General features: G+C 30.1%; 1 protein-coding gene across 1 annotated transcript in view; it reads right to left on the bottom strand.

Annotated features, from left to right (window-relative positions):
* LOC132734829 (proto-oncogene tyrosine-protein kinase receptor Ret-like) overlaps nt 1-19,317 on the bottom strand; it is a 38,541-nt gene extending 19,224 nt beyond the window's left edge. The window contains exons 1-5 of the mRNA XM_060721683.1: nt 18,920-19,317; nt 12,348-12,436; nt 4,717-4,953; nt 3,860-4,144; nt 456-745 (exon numbers count right to left, since the gene is read on the bottom strand). Of these exons, the coding sequence (XP_060577666.1) occupies nt 456-745; nt 3,860-4,144; nt 4,717-4,953; nt 12,348-12,399 (864 nt within the window). The 5' untranslated portion in view covers nt 12,400-12,436; nt 18,920-19,317. The remainder of the gene's footprint in view (nt 1-455; nt 746-3,859; nt 4,145-4,716; nt 4,954-12,347; nt 12,437-18,919) is intronic.
* Between the last annotated feature and the right edge of the window lie 475 nt (nt 19,318-19,792).

Genomic DNA, 19,792 nt, shown 5'->3' with positions numbered 1-19,792 from the left:
AAGTAAGTCAATTGGTTCACCACAGAGCTGTGTTATTCCCTGACAATTTATTGTATAAATTTCATAGTCTTGTTACATTGCAGATAAATAAAAAAAATGCTAGGACAGGTAATTTTGAAAACTGGAAATGATCACAGTATTTGTCTGGTGTAATCATATTTTAATGTATTGTGTGGAACTTAACACATTCCTAATGCTATCATATAAAGATAAAAGAAGAACACATAAATATATTACGTAAACAATACTGAAATTACTATTATCTCTTCACTTTATTAGGGTGACATCTTTTGTTTCTATATATCATTAAAGCGAAAGTGAGAATTGAAAAAATCCACTATGTTTTATGTCATAAAAATACATAATTTTAAGAACTCCACATGACTCCCTATTTTAATCTTTATAAAATAGAAGCTTAGACTAACAGACTCCTAAGATGTGAAACAGACACAAACCTGGGGCTTTGTTCCATTCTGAATTTCGACATATTTACTTATATGTTGCAGTCCATTGTGATGATGGAAACGTGGTGGGTTGTCATTAACATCAAGTACGGTTATGTTTATTCGATGTCTATTTGACGGGTATATTACGTCATCAATTTTTACTTCACATGTAATCTTTAATGGTTGAATACCGGAAATGCTGTCCGGTTGACCTTTGTTATCACCCAGTGATTCCCTATCCAGCTGTTTTATAAGCGTTACCTCAGATGTTATAGGGTCAATGCTAAACCGACTTTTCGCTGAAATTAATAAAAATCATAAGTCAAAACTATAAAAAATATGAACACATATATTTTTTTAATATGACTGGTTATTTCGTTTAATATTTAGTTTTGATGTATTGTACCTTTGTACATTGGACAAATATGTCTTACACCAGCGATGTCATATTAGCGACAGACACGTTATAACATAGCTTTTAAATTTTTAAATAAGGTTATAAGTTTTGTTTAAAAGTTTGTTTTAAAAAGCTAAGTATTCCTACAATAGTTGTTTTTTTAATATCAAGGAAAAATGAGATATTTAAATTAATTCTTCAACAATATATTACAATACTACTTATAAAATCTTAAATCCATAATGTTATACGTATCACAACATGACAAACAAAATATCTAGTTCAGGTTTGTTTAAATGCCAATGAATCCGATTGTGAAAGGTAAAGTAGGAAGATAAATTTAAACATTTTTAAACAATACCAAAAGATCAAAATGGGGTCGTATCAATATAAATAATGCTATCACTTGTTTTCAGAAAGACTTTCTGTGATTTTGTAATAAGTGCTTTTTCTTCAATACAATCCCTTTTGTTTTGCGCGAAACCATTCAATTATAGAGTAGCGGGTAAGTAAACAATTTTTCGCAACATGTGTGGATTTAAATGATTTTCAAATCTCTTGTACTAATTTCCCTTTTTAAATGAAAGTAAGCGTTCGTTTTTATTCCAATTTTCACACGGCGAGATTGATTCAGCGCAATTGTAGTTTTCAATTTCCGATTCAACTCAGTGTGCCTGGAAAATCTGTTCAGATAAATAATGTCTGTCCTTGTCAGTATAATAGAGCTATCAGTAAGGAAATGTCCCAAACAATAGATGACACGAATACTCCATTCCATTGATGGCCCAATTCCTTCTCGTATAAAGCTGTACATATCAATCAAAAAGACGCAATATGAATAAAGCTTCCGGATTATTGTTATAACTTGCATATTGACTATTGAATAACAACCATTGAATAGACAAAGAAAACCGTTTTCCATAGCCGCATAAAACAGTTTCTTACCTGCGATAACAAAAAAACGACCTATCTAGTTAAAATATAACAGGGCTTCAGATATAAATCCTTCATCTCGTAAAAATGTTTAAAACCTTACAGATACGTTGCATGATCAGATAATGTTTTTAACATTTCCTAGGTTATGCATATATCTTTTTAAGATTCAGATGTCTACAACCAAATTTATATTATTAATAGAGAAGCTCCCTATCACATTGAAGTATAATTACAGACATCCTTTCAAGCCATATCTGTGACAGTTGCAATTACTTATAATACGTTTTTTCTTGGCGGCTACAGCAATATTGTAAGTTTCTTGTATCCGCTAGGGTGTCATAGTGGTCTTACATACCAATAGCTTTTCACAATTCTCATCAATAGGCACGCATATCCCGCAGATGAAATCTCATATTAATCGAACAATCAATTTTGTTGGTATCCGGCTTGTGAAACGGAATAACAATCATGTTCTACGTGCAAAAATCCCCGACAAACTTTTATGAATAGAAACTAAAACATTCATTTCAGCCTTTAACATTTAAATTTAACTGTGTGTTAAATCATAATGCATGTTGTGTTTATGCCATCTTAAAGAATAGAGGATCGGTATTTTTCAGAGCAGTTTTAAAGTTCGGTTATTATTTGCACAACGAAGTGAAGAACACTTCCTTTTTTAAACATATAGAAATGTGATATTACATAACCATTTTTTGCAATAAACTGATCTATCTATGGATAAATTGTATTTTTTTTTATTTCTGTAAAACATTGTTTTCAAATTATATATTATCAGTTTTTTACAGAATTCAGTGACGCATTAGCAATCTGAAGTATTTTGTGTGTTACAAAACTATTGAATATAGGCCAAACTTTTATCAGACAATAATGATAGCCCTGAATGTTAAGCATGTATAGCTAGCTATATACAAGGAATATGATGCTGCAAACAATTATTCAAATGTATGATGACAAATATTGATAGGGCGACATGCACGGAACATTTTATCTTTTAAACGTCAGAGTTATCACGTTATTTTGACAGAAACCAGAAACACCTATCTATTAATCTGTATTTAACCAGTAAATCTGGAGGTGGAAACCAAAAGAAAAACGTCGCATGGTCTTCACCCAATTTTTTCGAAAAGGTCACATATTCCATATCATTTTTATTGGTTTATGTTTTTTTAATGTAGAGATAAAAAGAAAAGTTGTGTATATAATTTGTTAAGAGTTGCACCAATTATACAAATGCTTTATTTCTTAGAACTAGTGAAAGTAGAGAAAATGTTCTATTTTCATAAGCTCCCATTGTTAGACATTAATTCTTTATTGATATCTATCTTATTACTAATTACGTATTTGATCCTATCTGTACTGTCATTTGTTGAAAGTAAATATGTGTATATAGTTTACACTATATGTGTATCTTTTCTCAGACATCAATACATGCATACGCGAATACATGCGTTAATTAAATAATGTTATGACCACACGCGGTCTTGTTAAGCACTCGGCATTATGCATGCCTATATGAAATTACGAACTGTTTAATCAGTTAAAAGCATACCGTAATTCCCATTAGACATTCGATCGTTTCAAATACACTTTATTTGCTGACAGATGGTATTGTTGACATATTCTCTTGATTTATTTAAGCCTCCTACTTTAACTGAAAGGGCTAACAAAGTTAATAACATTATAAAGAGGACAACTACTGCCCGGGATGATGCTCGTGTTATTAATATGTATATATCTTAGGCTGGTGGGTGATTGTAATGGGAGATAGGCTGCTGTACGTCCTATGTCTTATTGGCCGTTTTACAGTGACCTATTTTTCTGCTAAAATGCATTTGTTTGAAGAATGAAATAAGGGAAGTGCACATAGGTAAATTATTATGTCTTTCAGGGCATGGCGTAGCTTTTTGGGGGTCCGTATTCTGTGTACCTTCTTTTAGCGGGTGGACCCTTATTAGAATAAGAACACATATATCTGAAGTAGAGAATTATGAGCAATGTTATTATTTTAGTGGTACAGACCAATATTTTGTTACTTAAAGAGTAAACAGACAAAGCTCACGTTTTTCTATCCTGTAATTTCTTTCGTATTTAAGGTCTTGCCAGCAGGTGTTCAATCGTCCTATCACTATATCTTTCACATTTTCTTCCACAACAAATGTTGAATCAGCAGAGAGATGGGAGAAACAGATGCGTTCAATAGTTAATTGATCAGGTACTATCTGGTTTGTGGCGAGCTGAGAATCCTCCTCTGTTTCATGAAAGTTTACTGTTACCATGGTAACGCTCGATACAACAACATCGTCTTTGTCTTTACATGATGCGGATACTTCAAATGAAACTGGGCCTGTAGAATATAGTTATTATATGAAAATACATTCATCGTGAAAGATGCATAATTAAACGAAAGATCATAATTGTGCCGCGTCACGACAAAACCAACGTAGTTGGTTTGCGACCAGTATGGATCCATACAAGCCTGCGCATTCACGCAGTCTGATCAAGATCCATGCTGTTAGCTTACCAACTATGTTACAATTTGAGAAACTGACAGCGAACAGCATGGATCCTGATCAGACTGCGCGGATGCGCAGGCTGGTCTGGGTCCATGCTGGTCGCAAACGCATTACGTTGGTTTTGTCGTGACGCGGCTCAATTATGTAGTTTAAGAGTACAACGGGCTTGGAGACAAACTTCGCACGAATCTTGCTTGGTGACATCTAAAAGCAGGATTCTGACTAAATAATTTGAAAAAAAATTCTGCTCTGCTGCTTTCTTTTCATAAAAAATATACGATTGAATAGATTTCAATGCGTTGATGACAATAAAAATATAAATCATTTAATGGGGCTTTGGTTTAGATATATTAGATCACGTCATTCTGTCTAAAATGGGATTTTCTTTTGATATATAATTTACCTGTGGCATTTTGTGGAAGACTTTCTTTTAAATAAATGAATCCCGTAGAATTTATTGCAAACAAAGAATTGTCTCCTACGACGTCATACATTATGGCGTCAGGGTGGTCGGCTGATATTCCACATTCTTCGTTTGCTCTTGGATAGGCATACACTCTGCCAACTATTGTTCCAGTTGTCGACGGTATATGCAAACACAATTCAGGTTTCCGGTGGGCAAAATAAACAGCTTCCGAGTCTGAAAAAGAATTGTAAATACAATAAATTGATCACATCTCAAATTTAATGAAGAAAAGTCATACGCTATTGTTTGTTCTGTAACTGCGCCTGATAAGCTTTTGACGGTCAACAATATTTAATGGTTTGTTTATTTTGGCATAATTTATTGGCCAGGTCAATTAAAACAACTAAAATGATTGATCTTACCTAAGGGAGCCTTTAGAAGCGCAATGGTGGAATTGGTTAATTTGTTTTAAATTGGAAAATTGTAATAATTACAGCATTACTGATGATAACAATCTATGATGATTAATGATTTGCCTGCAGACATAGCTTACAAGCTCGCACATTATTCTCGTGTGTTGTTTCACGTATCGATTGAAAAGGTATTTTTTGCAAGTGTCATTAGTTGCGCGCAGCACATAACGTATTTGGAAACATATCTAAACTAGGTCTAATTCTATTTTTCCGTTCAGATTATAAGCATTGTTGCTCATTATTTGTTAGTCTAATGGGAGAAATAAAACCGTTTACACTGAACATGTATAATTGAACAAAAGGTACATTCGACGATACAGTGTATCACCGGTTTTACGTTTTAAGCATTATCATTTAGTTAAATCAACACTATATTCGGAATTTAAGGTAAATAAATATCTTATAACTTTTACCATTACATAGATAAATATAAGAGCTCAATAAGAATATACATACTGTAATTGATCTGTTCTATAAGTTTTTTTACATTTGCAATCATAATCCCGCTTTCAAATACTTCTTAGAATATTTTCATAAACTAATAAAACCTATTATTGATTACAATGTTTTGATAAGAAAGATTTTGCTTATTATACTTTTTAATACCATTCGTAAAAAATCTAATCATGCGAACATACATTTATTGTTTTAGTATCTATAATTCATTTACGACAATTCAACCAGAAAATAAGATTGAAATCTTTTGAATCACAGCGAATGCTTAAGGTATAAGATTTGGATTCCTGTTTGGACGACATACTTGAAGAATCTGAGTAGAAAAAGAACCGTACCATGATTGGTTTCAACGTATAAGAGCACTTGTTTTAATGGAGTAACATTTTCAATTACCACGTTGTAAATAATTGATGTTGTAGTTGATTATATTCTGAGATTATTAATATGAAGTTCAGGCAGACACAACTGACATGCATATCGCCAATACAATCATACATTTTTTCTTGAAATGATTTTTATTTGCAGATGAAATTGATTTGTGACATTTATAACAAGAAATAACTTTTGATTTTGTTTTGCATGCAATATGTGTACAGTCACGTTTTCCGTTCGGAATTTAAGTCGACGTCTCAGACTGACGTCCTAGTCTTAGTATGATGTCTTTAAATTACCTTTAAATAAAGAATAATAACAACAATGAATTCGGAATGATATATTTGTATTTTTTTGGCATGCATTAAAACGATATCTTAAACAAATAATGCTGTATCAAAGTATATGATTGGATCATATTACCTGTTCCCTAAATACTCAAAAGTTAGATGCGAGAGTGCCTTGCTCTGCTTTGGAACAATAGACTATAAGGCTTTATTTTCATTCATTTTTAGGAAAAAAAGCAACAACAAAAAACCCGTAAAGACCGCCCTAAACTGCTAAACTTAAAATGTTCACGCAACTGTTGTTTAATACATATTTAACCATCTCTCTATAATATTTGATAGATTTTAGACTTGAAAGTCTTGAAAAAACACTTTTTTCTACTTATTTGAACGTTTGTCATATAATAATAAAATGAAAAAAAATATCTTAAAACTGAGATTTTGCAAATGAAAATACTATACACGTATATGTAGCATTTTGTAGGGACTTTGAACGAACTCGTACTCTTTGATAAAGTTGCCGTTTTCACTTTTATAACAAATAACTTTGTAATTATCTGACAAACATCGTGTAATTACGCTATTTAAGTTTTCTTTTACACCGAGATAAGATGTTAATCAATGAATATAGATTACATATTTAAACTTGAAAGACCAGTGTATGACGTCATTTCTTATAAATAGCGATCAGGTTTCAAATCGGATATCCTTCTGGTTATTGCAAGTCTGACGATATTAGATAAGCTGATAATCGGTTCTTGCAGGCGGATAAATATGCATCTACGTTCAGTGAAATAAGTAAAGAAAACAGTATATTTTGCATATATTCTATTTTCACTCACAAAATAGAATATTGAATAATTGAATAGAAATACTCATTTTTTTCTTTTACAGACAGCAGATGAAACATAATCAAGCCGCTTTGCTTTTATTTTTGATGATACAAAATCGCTCATTTTTATGTACGTATGTGGAAACACTTGTTAAATGTGAACTATCTTGTTTATGATGCATTAAGAATCAAACATATAATTCTACTTATTTAGTAACATTTATTTATTTAACATTTCTTTTTTAAGACATTTTAATGATTGCACAAATGCATGTCAGAACTATGCACAAACCAGTTCAATAAAATTGTAGTAAAAATACATTTTCCGGGATGCGGGACAATATAACACCAATAACTATTTACCATTATACTATAGACATAGTAGATTATTTCTCGTTTAAATGTAGTAAATATCTTTGTCGAAACACAGTCTAATTAATCTGCTCTAACAGAAAAAAGCGAATTCATTACAAGACTTCAGGAAAGCCTGGCTTGTCAATTACAGCAGAGCGGGATGATAACAATCAGTGTATCGGAAAACGTTGAAAACAACAGTTAATGAAATTCATATATGTAGAATAACATCTAATTCTTATTCATATCATAGGAAACAAGATTTAATTGCTGATGTAACTGATTAAACAGACACGTTAATTATTCGTGGCACATTTATTGTAATAAATAATTGTTCGAGAAGTAATGTGCTTAAGAGATATGACACAATTATCGTCAAAAAAACCTACTACGTATAAGAATAAAAACTAGTGTATACATTGAGCTTTCCATTGTTTAATTCACACCGACAACATCCTGATGCTGATGTTCTTTTTAATGTACGTACTGCAGGCTTGAAGAAAAACAACATACACTTACGACAACTATTTCGAATATTTTTGCATGTATTTGTGTGCTGGGTGTATCTTCTCTACGATTAAAAACATATATTTTCAATGTATTTAGTTTCTTTGTTATTGAATTATAAGAAAAAACACACACGAATACCTTTGGCAATAGAATTTTGAATGTTTTGAGGTAGATAAGAAAATTAACTTTATTTTGCAATTTCCTACTTCTTCTTTACATACAAGCACTTCTTGCTTATTCATGTCTTTCTATTTACAAATGTAATAGAACATTTCAAGCAATGAAAAAACTTTTTCACAAATTTTCATACCCTTATATGACAGAAAATGTTTGTCATTATGCTCCACAATACAGATCGATTTTCATTATTTATATTATATATTATTTTCTGCCAAGAAGAACTACCCCGGTGCCTTGTTTTCACTTATTGATTTTATTTTACGAAATCCCTTCCTCTTACTATTATACAACAATGCTTTGTATACGGGTCATCCTGCCTTTGCCGCAAAACAAATGATGTATCTATTGTAGCTCCATATCGCCGCCCCTTCTGTAAACACAAGCCTTGATAAACGCTAAATGACAATCACTATAGAATGAAAATAGCTTGAGTACGTTGAACCTTTTATCAGACAGGCAGACAGGCCTTGCAGACAGATAAAATTCCCCTGTCATCCATTATACCCAACAATTACCATATGTTTATAAATATTTAATAAGTTTACTTTCGTTTGTCACTTAATCATTTTCTTTTTTTATAAATAAATGTATTCACACTTGTCAACCGTTTTATATGAACATCAAATAATTTAGAAAGTTATCAACTTTATGTTTTATTACAAACAAGTTACTTAGATTCACCATCTGATTTAGTGAGTGTTTGATTACCCGTACGATGTTAGTATCTAAAATGGACTTGTTCATCTTTCAGGATGAACAAAATACCATTCATCATTTTCGGAACAATTTTATAATTAACACCGATTGAATATCGGACAGTCCACATCAAGATCAACATGATATGGCGGTGTTACTTTTGGACTCCACTGAGAACATAGGTCGTACCTGGTGCCGCAAACAGACTAACGATTAAAACGTTATGTTCTATGACATGCAAGGGTCCTTAAATAATTATCATTCTTAAAATTACAATTCTAAATGAACATATAAAATAGCTATTTTATTAGTTTGTATATGTGTATAACATTCACTTTAAGTTCTTTCTTTCATTGTCAATTTGTGACTATCGCCAAATAAACCCGTAGACAAAATATATTACCATTTGAATCATAATTACATTTACAAATTCAATGTTTAAACACAAATAACAAAATCTGTATTGGTTAAATATGAAATCAGAAGTGCCAAGGATTATTTCATGTCAAATGATTTCAAAATAAAAGAATCAACATTAACAAAACCAATTATTTGGACTTATTCATTGAACAAGATATATTTATATCATAGGGGTAATTATTTCAAACGTGTGTTGATACTAGTATTTTAAGAAGAAGAAAACGATGACGAAAAGAAGTTTAAAACAAAAACAATAGCAATAAGCTAAGAATTGTAAATATTGTTCATATTTGTTGATGATCAATATATGTTCTCCCTGAATCAAAATGTATTCATTGCAGTCTGCTTTTCTATAATAGAGTTTCTCGCGTTTTAAAGAATCATCGTATCTCTTCGACACTAAGATGCCACTCATTTGAATTGCTTTCATTACTTTCTTGTTAACGGATTTTACAAATATCTTCAAAATTTACATATATTTTAAACAGCATGGAATGGAATTTAATTATGTAATATGCAAGTAAATAATAAAAACGCTTCAACAAAGCGAAGGTATAGAAGGACACGTGAAAGAGAAAAAAGATAATTGACGTATGCTTGTTGATGACGCAGTTAATTAAGATCAGACATTTTCAGACATAGCTTTACGTGATTCAAAGGTACCCCTGATGAAGATGTTTTTAGACCAGTGATGGCTTTATACACTTACTATAAAATCATAGAGATCTGAATATTGAAACTCTTTGATTTAATATTGATCTGTAATCAATCTGTCAAAGTCTCGCCTAATGATCTTTTCAACATTGAATTAAAGACATGAACTCTTTGAGTTTAAATGCAATAAAATAAAATTTATACCTCTTTTGGTAAAACTGATATCAGCATAAAGGAAAAGAATAAACTTCTAGCCTCAATTAAAAGGGAGATATATATATTTGTACAGTTATTTTTAGATTCGCTTTTAAGAGTAATGTTGCCCGTATGCTACGGGAAACTATTTTAGAATCGACTTAATGAAATATACCACAGCACAATTAACTTGTTTTAAAAACTCTATTTGCAAAAAAAGAAAACAATCACATGAAGGTTCAAATACTGTATTTTCAATTCTATTACTCAAACTGAGATTTTTTAAATACTTAGTAATCATTATAGCATTTTAATCACAATACATTATTATTTTTTGGGCCAACTTTGGATGGTTATTTTAGACAAAACTGAATAGTGTCCACATGTTGTATAATGTTCAATATACTTTTGCCTTATCCTTTAACATTCCATTTTGTTTCCTTTTTGTTTCGAAAAATATAAATAAACATGTTCCTTATTTGATACATTTCAAGTTCTTAAAAATATAAAAGTTTAAGAATATAAGGAAAAGCGAAGTCTGTTTTCGATTAGATTAAACTAAACAATTCGGAAAAATACACGGAAATTCCAATTTCATTGATTTAAACAACTATTTACAGCAGTTATTTTCGCTTTATTAGTATCTTTTATTAAAAAATAAAGCGATCTTAAATCTATGAAATAAAATGCTTACACAGCAATTTTACGGTAAACCCTTTTTAAAGAAATCACGTAGTAAACAATAAACACATGTTTGTATCTTGGGACGTAAAAAACAGACATAAAAATTACTGGATGTAAATAATATAACACCAAAACGATTCACTTTTTCAGACGGTGCTTCTTTGCTGATTCTTTGTGCGCCAATTAAACTAGGATCTTATAAATAATTGTGTCTATGGTTTTAGGCAGATATTTGTGGAAAAGAATAGGAATAAGAATCACTTAATAGATCAAACGTATATATAGAAACCTCTTCAGACATTAACAATTTAATATGATTCCTGTCTTAAAATGTGATAAGATATAATGACATTTCGAAATGTTTTGACGCAATTTTTGAATACGCGAACGAAGGTGATAGTCCGCCTATGTCTGACATCGACATCTGCTGTAATTATAGAAAAGGATTGAAATATTTTAAGATCCAGCTTACATTTAGTTAATCAAATTTATCTCTTCAGATTTTCACTGTTTATGCTTCATGTTTAAATGAAAACATCAAACTTACTCATCCGATTTCATCTATCTTTATAATGAGAACAGACAAGAATCATTTTTCAAACAGAAATAACGACAAACAAATTGATATTATTATCCATTTGGTGTAGTTAAAAAGACATCTACTGTCAAAACAAAGTGAAACCATATTATTTTCTCTGTCTACAACTGTAAATCAAAGCATTGCTTATAACAGCGGCATAATACAGGTTTACTGAAGACAAGTATTTGAAATTTATAGCTTAATTAAGGCAGACATTTGAACATTTTTTTTAAAGTTTGCGACATGTATATTACATACTTTTGTGAATAAAGTGCGGCGGAAACGTCCGTAAGTAAGGCGTAGTGATCAAATTTGTTTCGCGACATATCTATCTTTTAGTTTGTCTAAAAATTTATTATTAAAGCTTTTTGATAATTGACAGCTTATTACATATAACAGACAAAATAAACGTTAATTCAATGTATCAATCTGAAAATATCTATCAATATAAAATACCATATACATGTATAAATATTTATGAAATATCTTAACAAAAAACAGTGATTGATTTAACTTCACACATGTATTAAAGACATGAATCTTTTAGTTAGTATCTACTCAATTTTAAAGCTGCAATAGTTGAAACATTTCAGGACGAGCAATACAATGTATATTTACAATAAAAAAAAACAATATACAGTCTCATCCTATGTAAAATTACAACTATTTGCATCACAGGCGTGACCGTCGGTCAGTAAAGTCAATATAATCACATAGTTGATATCAAATCATCATCAATCATGACATCGTTTATTAGCTACAGACCATCCTTTGTATAATGCTCTTACGTGTCATCATGACCTCGGTCTAATCCTATTCTAACGTTACATTTACTTAGTAATAAAATATTAACTTATACTAGATGTAAGCCTGCTACATAAATTGCATAATGGACATGAACTAATATTTCAACTATGATAATACGTACTACTTACCTATAAAATAAATGAATATCAATGTCAATGCTAGGATGCTGGCTGCTGTCATATTGAAGTGTAATCTATGCTGCTATATACATGTATATCTGAAAAATAAGATATAATATATTTGTATAGAAGATGCAATAATTAAACATTATCAGTAGGAAACGTCCATTTTAAAAACACAAAATTGATTTATATGACACTAATTTTTGAAACACATCTAAAGGTGGGAAACCCCTAAATTAAAATTTTAGTAAGGGCAGATAACTCAAAAAGAAATATTGTGACCCCCTATTTTATTTTCAATCATAATTCTTAAAGAAAATTGTGTTAGCTACTTTTAAATTTTCATTCTTTGCCCTTGTAAAGAACACTAAAATTTCCAAATGGAGGCAGTCTACCTTATGAAGCGTACATCAATAACAAATTTGAAATAAAGAAAACATTAAAGAAAACATATTTAAACTTTTAAAACTTAATGCAAAGACCAATATTGTACATCAATATCATTGATGTTACATGAATTCATTACCCAGTAAAACGTCAGTAAGTTTATATCAGTTTATACGACAATCTGTTAAAAATGATATGTCTTGATAGTTGGGCTTAAGTGAAAATTTTTTTTTGCTATTCTTCTTTGAAAAGCACATCTAAAATGAATGTTAAACCACTATGGAATTTTTACGACATCACATCTTTAACATCTCACATTTTTTATCCGATAAACTCGCGAACGTTTTTTTATGTAAAATATATCTAAAATATTTAAAATGTTTAAAATAAATCTAAAAAAAAAATAAAATGTTTAAAATAAATCTCAAATATACATGTATGAATAAGGCTTATACATTTTATAATTTCTCGACGCTATCTTTAATATACATGAAATGTACTTTTATTGAGAAATTGTGACATGTTCTGGTAAATATTTTATATTGTCTCATGTGTTGTGTGTTTCCAAAAGAGATTAAACATCCAGAATTACTTGCCACATGTGCGTTGATATTAAGTACCTAACAGCAACATGGTATAAATGGTATATAAATATATATATATTGAAGGCTGATAAGAAAGAAAACTGAATTTCCTTAGACACGAGATATGGAGTTTGTTTTTATTTTGTACTGAAGCAATATACATGAACATCACAATTTAAACTCATTGCTCTTTATCATAATTTATAAATGAACTCATCTCTTAGAGAGAAATACTATTGTGTCTCCCGGACTGTTCTCATTTCTTATAGCGTAATTTGGACACAAACACTTAAATAACAAGATAAATTATAAATCATAAATGAGCCGTGCTTGATAATACTAACTGACACTTTTCCATTGTTTAGTGATTTTTTGTTACGATAACAAAACAAACACAGATAGTTCAAGTAAGCTGAATCATAACTTCATGTAAATACATAAAGGCAAAAAATACATATCACACATATAAAACGTTTTAATGTCGAATATAGAATTTCGATAAAAAATGAAGCCTAATATATTTGCCTACTTGGAATTCTATAACTATTAAAGTCAAAACCTAAATCAGCTTAGATGTTACTGATTAATACTTGATGTCAATTAGAAGAAATTTCCCAGTGCATGCGTTCACATTACCTTTAAAGAACCATTTAATATCCTGTTAGAACCATTAAATTGTGTGAAGTACAGGAGATTTATCGGAAATAAAGGAAAACTTTGATTAGGTTCGAGTAGTTGTAGGGGAAAAGAATTAAACTAAGATGGAAAAACGATGGATGCAGCTTTATTTAACAACAACAGATTCTGGCCATTAAAGTGTATATTGACAACGTAAAATAAGAAAGTTATTATTATATAACAATAGATTTGTGTAATCGAAGCAGTCCAAAAATGCCTCGACATCTTAATTGTTCGAATATTTCACGTCTCACAAAGTGTCAAAATAACAACTTTAGTAACTTTATAAAACACATGTAAACTCCATAAAATATGTGCATAACTCCAACTGTTGAGAACAATAAAGTTACGCAAAAGAAAGATAATTGAACCACCTGCATTAAATGTGAAACTAGATTTATATAAACTAAGCACGTGTTAAAAGTAAGATGTTACGCAAAAGGGTCAAACATTGTTTGTTTATCAAACGCAATTTATCTTTAAGCCGCTTTAATCTTATCACGTCTTAAATCAGCACTTTACTTAACCAATATGATACCATGCACCTGTATTGAATTACAAAACATCTAACTCCATAAAATACTCTTCATTCATTAAAATGTAACGAAAAGGAAAATAAATTAAGTTGAAGGGATTTTAAAATCACAAGTTGGACACTGAGGCAATAAATTTGATCACCGAGGATATATCGGATAAAGACTCATTATTTGAGAGTACAATAAACAGAAGGCAAACTTGTTTGTAAATAGTTTTTGAAATGTCAAGTACCTGTGGCTCACGTTTGATATTTGTAAATACTTTCAAGGTGTTTTTGATAAGACTATATTACAGGACACTTAAAAATGTAACTTATTTTTGCACGTTTTTAGTTCATATTATTGTTGACATAAGGATTTGTGCTTTATGTTATATACACAATAAGAAATGTTTTTGGCAAGTGATTGTAGGAAAGCAATAGGTTGATTTTGTTTTTATTTTAACAATTTTTTTTAACTGGAATCTATCAACTGCTACCTAAATGTTACCTCATGCCAAACTTTATATTTAACAATACTAAAATTAGACAAACCAAACTGAATTATATAAATAATTTATAACTTTAATGCTATGCAATATATTCATACAAAAACTCTGAACACTGGGATTACTGGAACTTTAAGTAATTTCAATTGATAGAGTTACATAGAATATGTTAATTCTCTTATCAAGCTTGTATGAACATAATATCTTTTAATACATTTTTGTTGTTGTGTTTTTTTTATATAAGATATGTGATATTTTATAAGAAATGGTGTAGTTTATTTAGATAAAAATGTTGTTGACAACGAGCAAAAAAAGGAGAAAAAAACAGCAATAAAATTAACTTCCCACATACTTTTACATCTTAAAGATGCACAGTCCTCTTCTTGAGATTTTTTTATCTGATATTATAATAAAAGTCACTCTTATAACACTCTTGACTGATAACAGTCTTGATTGTGAGGTGACAATTGTTAACCTTAATATCTGTGTATGGTTATCTTTAGAAAAAATGCTTGGTGGTCCTATCTATTAGACTCCTGGAACAAAAACGTGATTAAGCCTTTGCCACCAATAAAAAGCCAGGTCAGGTTGTACGTCCGTACACTCTTAATATGCTCTTAACTGTAGTACCATCATTGTACTTAAAAATGAAACCGTGTTTCAAATTTTTAAAAATAGTCAAGGCAGTGCAAGCCCATTGAAAATTCTACAAGCCAAGGGTTAAGCTAGATTCTTGACTCAATGGGCGGTCAAACATTGATACTGTTATTTCAAAGAATCATCAATTAAACATACATTCCGTTTGCCAAATCGTTTTACAATTCTCTTTCATTAAGACTTGAATTTCAAAGCAGAAATTAGATATTTGAATCAATAGTATCTTATCCAATAAATGAGCAGCGACCTGACAAAATCAACATAGTGCGTTTGCGGCCAGCATGGATCCAGACCAGCCTGCGCATCCGCACAGCCTGATCAGGATCCATGATGTTTCTCTACATGTTATAGGGTTTGTAAGCGAACCGCATGGATCTTGATCAGACTGCGTGGAAACGCAGGCTGGTCTGGATCCATGACGGTCGCAAACGCACTATGTTGGTTTTGTCGTGGCACATTTAATGTTATGTCATTTTTCCGTCTATGTCTTATACTATTATACAAATAGGCAATGTTAACCTTTCTTAGGGAAATATTTTCGATTGACAGATAAGTTAGTTACGATTATTCCAGCTGAAGTGTTGAACAATAATTATTCCAGCTTATATTTATTGTTTAAATAGCACATTAATTACAATAAAGGCAATAATAAGATAAGGTGTATGGCAAAGGTGACATATTAACAGTCATGAACAAGGCCGTTAAACAGATTAATTTTCACCTGATAATAAATAATAAAGCATACACATATTTGAATTGCTAAGATAATTCTTAAAAGTTGATTAAACCTGTCATGGGTAAATTCCTTTTTTTAATGATAACTGAACACGCTGTTGAGCTTTATATTAAAAAGCATACTAGCTGAGCAAAAGCTATCGTCACGTCAATTTATTTGATCCATTGATTTAATAAGAGTATAGCTTTTATATCATTAATGCACTAATGCGTAAAGTTGGAAGTGTTTTTAATTAAAAAATGCAGACTCGTAGTTTAGATAAAGTTTCAATTTTTTAAATATCTCTTTTATAGGCTCTTACATAAAATACGTTTTGCAGATTATGTGCTTTCAAAAAATATTGATTCTAATATATGTAAAAGAAAAATCTCTACCGAACTTGTTTCCGCGTAAAATTAGATTGAAATTTCGTGCTTAATCCTAGGTTATCATAGAAATAGATTTTCTTTTGTTTTCCATGAATTTAGATGAATTCGTTACAATTGAAAAAAAAAACACCTCTAGGAAATATTGCTTGCGCTGTTTTGAATGCTACTAAAACCACTTGTTTTTGAAGACGATTTTATGCTTTGTAAGCTCTGTATGATAACAAGCTTATTTTATTTTTTTAAACGTAAACACCTGCAGCCTTGTTGAAGAGAATATATCAGCATTACTTTATATATTTAGAAAAAAAATTTGCAAAGATTTAAAACTTCACTGTTATAATAAATATGCATAAAACATTGTAACTTACCTTAACATTTAATAAACCAACAGAATAGATTAGTTTCCAACATACCTTATCTTCAAAAACATTTTAAACATACTGTTCAGTTGCACAAAACTTATATATAAAAAGGGGTTTGCAAACAGAAAAATAATAGGTTTAGCTGCGACAAGCTCTTTACCGTGTGTAACAGTATACTTTTTCCTAATGTATTTGACATCTTTAATCTTTAAAATTACTTACAACATCTTTTAAATGATATATTGAATATCATCGAAAGTATACAGTAGTGAAAAACTAAAATACTTATACTGTAACCGAATAGGAAAATGTATTAATGATTTCGATTTGAGATTTTTATCAAAAGAAGGCATTTTTTATAATTACAGTCGTTTATTGTGTTATTTTTAAATACCGTTGTTATTCGGTTGAAACTAAATTGCTGATTGGACATGTTTTTACCAATAATCGTTTTAATCTATGTTTCGCATCAATACTTTTGTTTATATGAAAAGCATGAAGTTGCAGATCTCAAACATGAAAACAGATTCAATGGCTGGTTGCAACATGATTCAAGTTTTAATTTGAAACAATTATTTACAAATTTAAAATATCAAGATGGTTATTTAGTGCTTTTGTCTGAGATCTGTATTTCAACAATGTCTGTTTTAACATTTGAACATTTAAGTCGCAATAAGTTAATGATAGAGAAACATAACTAAGATTCCCCTATCGATTGACTCATAATGGTAGGAATTTATATAAAAAATTTGACATCGCATCCTTTTGCTGGATTTCTAACCAACAAAGTCTTCTCTAAAGATGTCTTGGAAGATTTGAATTTATATTTATTTACCCTATTAGTATTTATAAATTGTTACAATTTGAATATAATAAAAATTAATTTAATATTATGTAAGGTACGTGGTTATAATATAAAAATGTAAACGGCTTAAACATGTATTGCGAGGACTGTAAATAGCTCTTTTTAAAGACGCATTGTACAAAAAAGTTCATGAAAAGTAATGATAAGTTGTTGATGAATTTAAGAATGTTCTTATTTCTAATTTTGAAGTAGTGGTCTTATGTAACTACATAAATAATCACAGTGTCATCCATCGTAATAAGTACTGAGTAAATAGCTGTACGAATGCTTTTATCATTATCTGCTTTATGTACCTACATTTGTTAAAATTTATACTTGTTAATCATGTTGTTCTTATGTATAAGTACTGCATATTAACCTGATTATGAATAAAAGTATTTGTCTTTATCACGTATAACTAGAGTCACTGATGTTTATTTATAGACATTTTCAACAAACGTTTATATATATTACTAATTTTTACACTTTAGTCGGCTGTAATTTAACTCTTATACTTTTTCTTATAAGTTTTAAAAGTTATAGGATAACATTAACACAGTATAGACTCATTATTTTTGTAAGTGTGTTATTGGTTCATGTTGTACTGCATTCATACAAATCGTCCAGTGTCGGTATCATGATATATGTGGATAAAGAAATTAGTGATATTAGAGTTAGTTTAACTGTAGGAACAAAGTTTATTTTAGCTGTTGATGTATTGGGTTAATTTAATTCTTATTACATATAAAACACATTTTAATATTATATATAATAGACAATTTTGTCGGAGATTGAAAGAAACTGATCTATATGATATAATAACAATTTTTCATGAGTTAAGTAAGTAAACATTAATATTCTGAATAATAAAATCCTTTTGCTCTTAAAGAAATTACACTTTATCAACATGCTAAATTTGTCACAAATGTGTATAGTTACCTGTTATTTTTTCCAGGATAATGTTAACTAGTCCACTATTCAGTAGCACTTCCCAGATTACTAGCTATTTAATTCAACTGCTTTGAAAAAGTCAAAGTAAGTGTCATTGTTAACTTTAATAACCAGTCAGACGAAGAATAAGTGACATATTTAATTTCCCGATGTGGTATGTTTTCTTCAAATTTACAACAAGCATTGGCACTTTCGGTCGTATCGATGGAAAATAAATCTATAATTAATCTTTAATATCACAAAAGCCAATCCAATACCATCTCCTTTCTAGATAACAATGTGTATGAAAGAGTTAGATTCTGTGAGAAAATCGGAAAACCTTTACTGGCATGCTTTACCAATACAAACAATGGAAAGTCTCATTATATTAGTACGTATTGGAAAATATCACGGGACAACTTCACATGTCTGCTTTCACCAGTTAGTCGTTGAAATGTAAAACAAACCCAGCAAATATTGCTAGTGTTCTTTTCTATGTAAATAGAATTAGCAAATACTTTGTTTTTCTAAACTTTTAAGCATTTGATTTCAACATTTAAATGTATTTCATTCCCACGATATCATTTTTAAAAATAAACGTTCATATTTTTAATTTATATAAGGCTGTTAATTTGCATCTGCGTATCTTCCAAACCACATCTAGCTGAATTCGTTTAATGGACATGTCTTGGTTTGATTATAGTACATTCTATTAAAACTTTCATGGATTTAAATATTAATATACAAAAACTGAGCCACAGACAGTATAGAGCCTGGTCAGATTGCACAAATATGCGAGTTGGCCTGACTTAATACTGTCACTTTCGTTTCAAGCAGGTTTAAACCCAGGACTTTAAAATTTTAAGTTATCATCCAGAACTA

This window comes from Ruditapes philippinarum, unplaced genomic scaffold (genome assembly GCF_026571515.1).
Source record: "Ruditapes philippinarum isolate M1 unplaced genomic scaffold, ASM2657151v2 ctg39_1_1_1_1, whole genome shotgun sequence".
NCBI classification, from domain to species: Eukaryota; Metazoa; Mollusca; class Bivalvia; order Venerida; family Veneridae; genus Ruditapes; species Ruditapes philippinarum.
The sequence above is the reverse complement of the archived record's forward strand: the minus strand, read 5'-3'. Positions and strand labels throughout refer to the sequence as shown.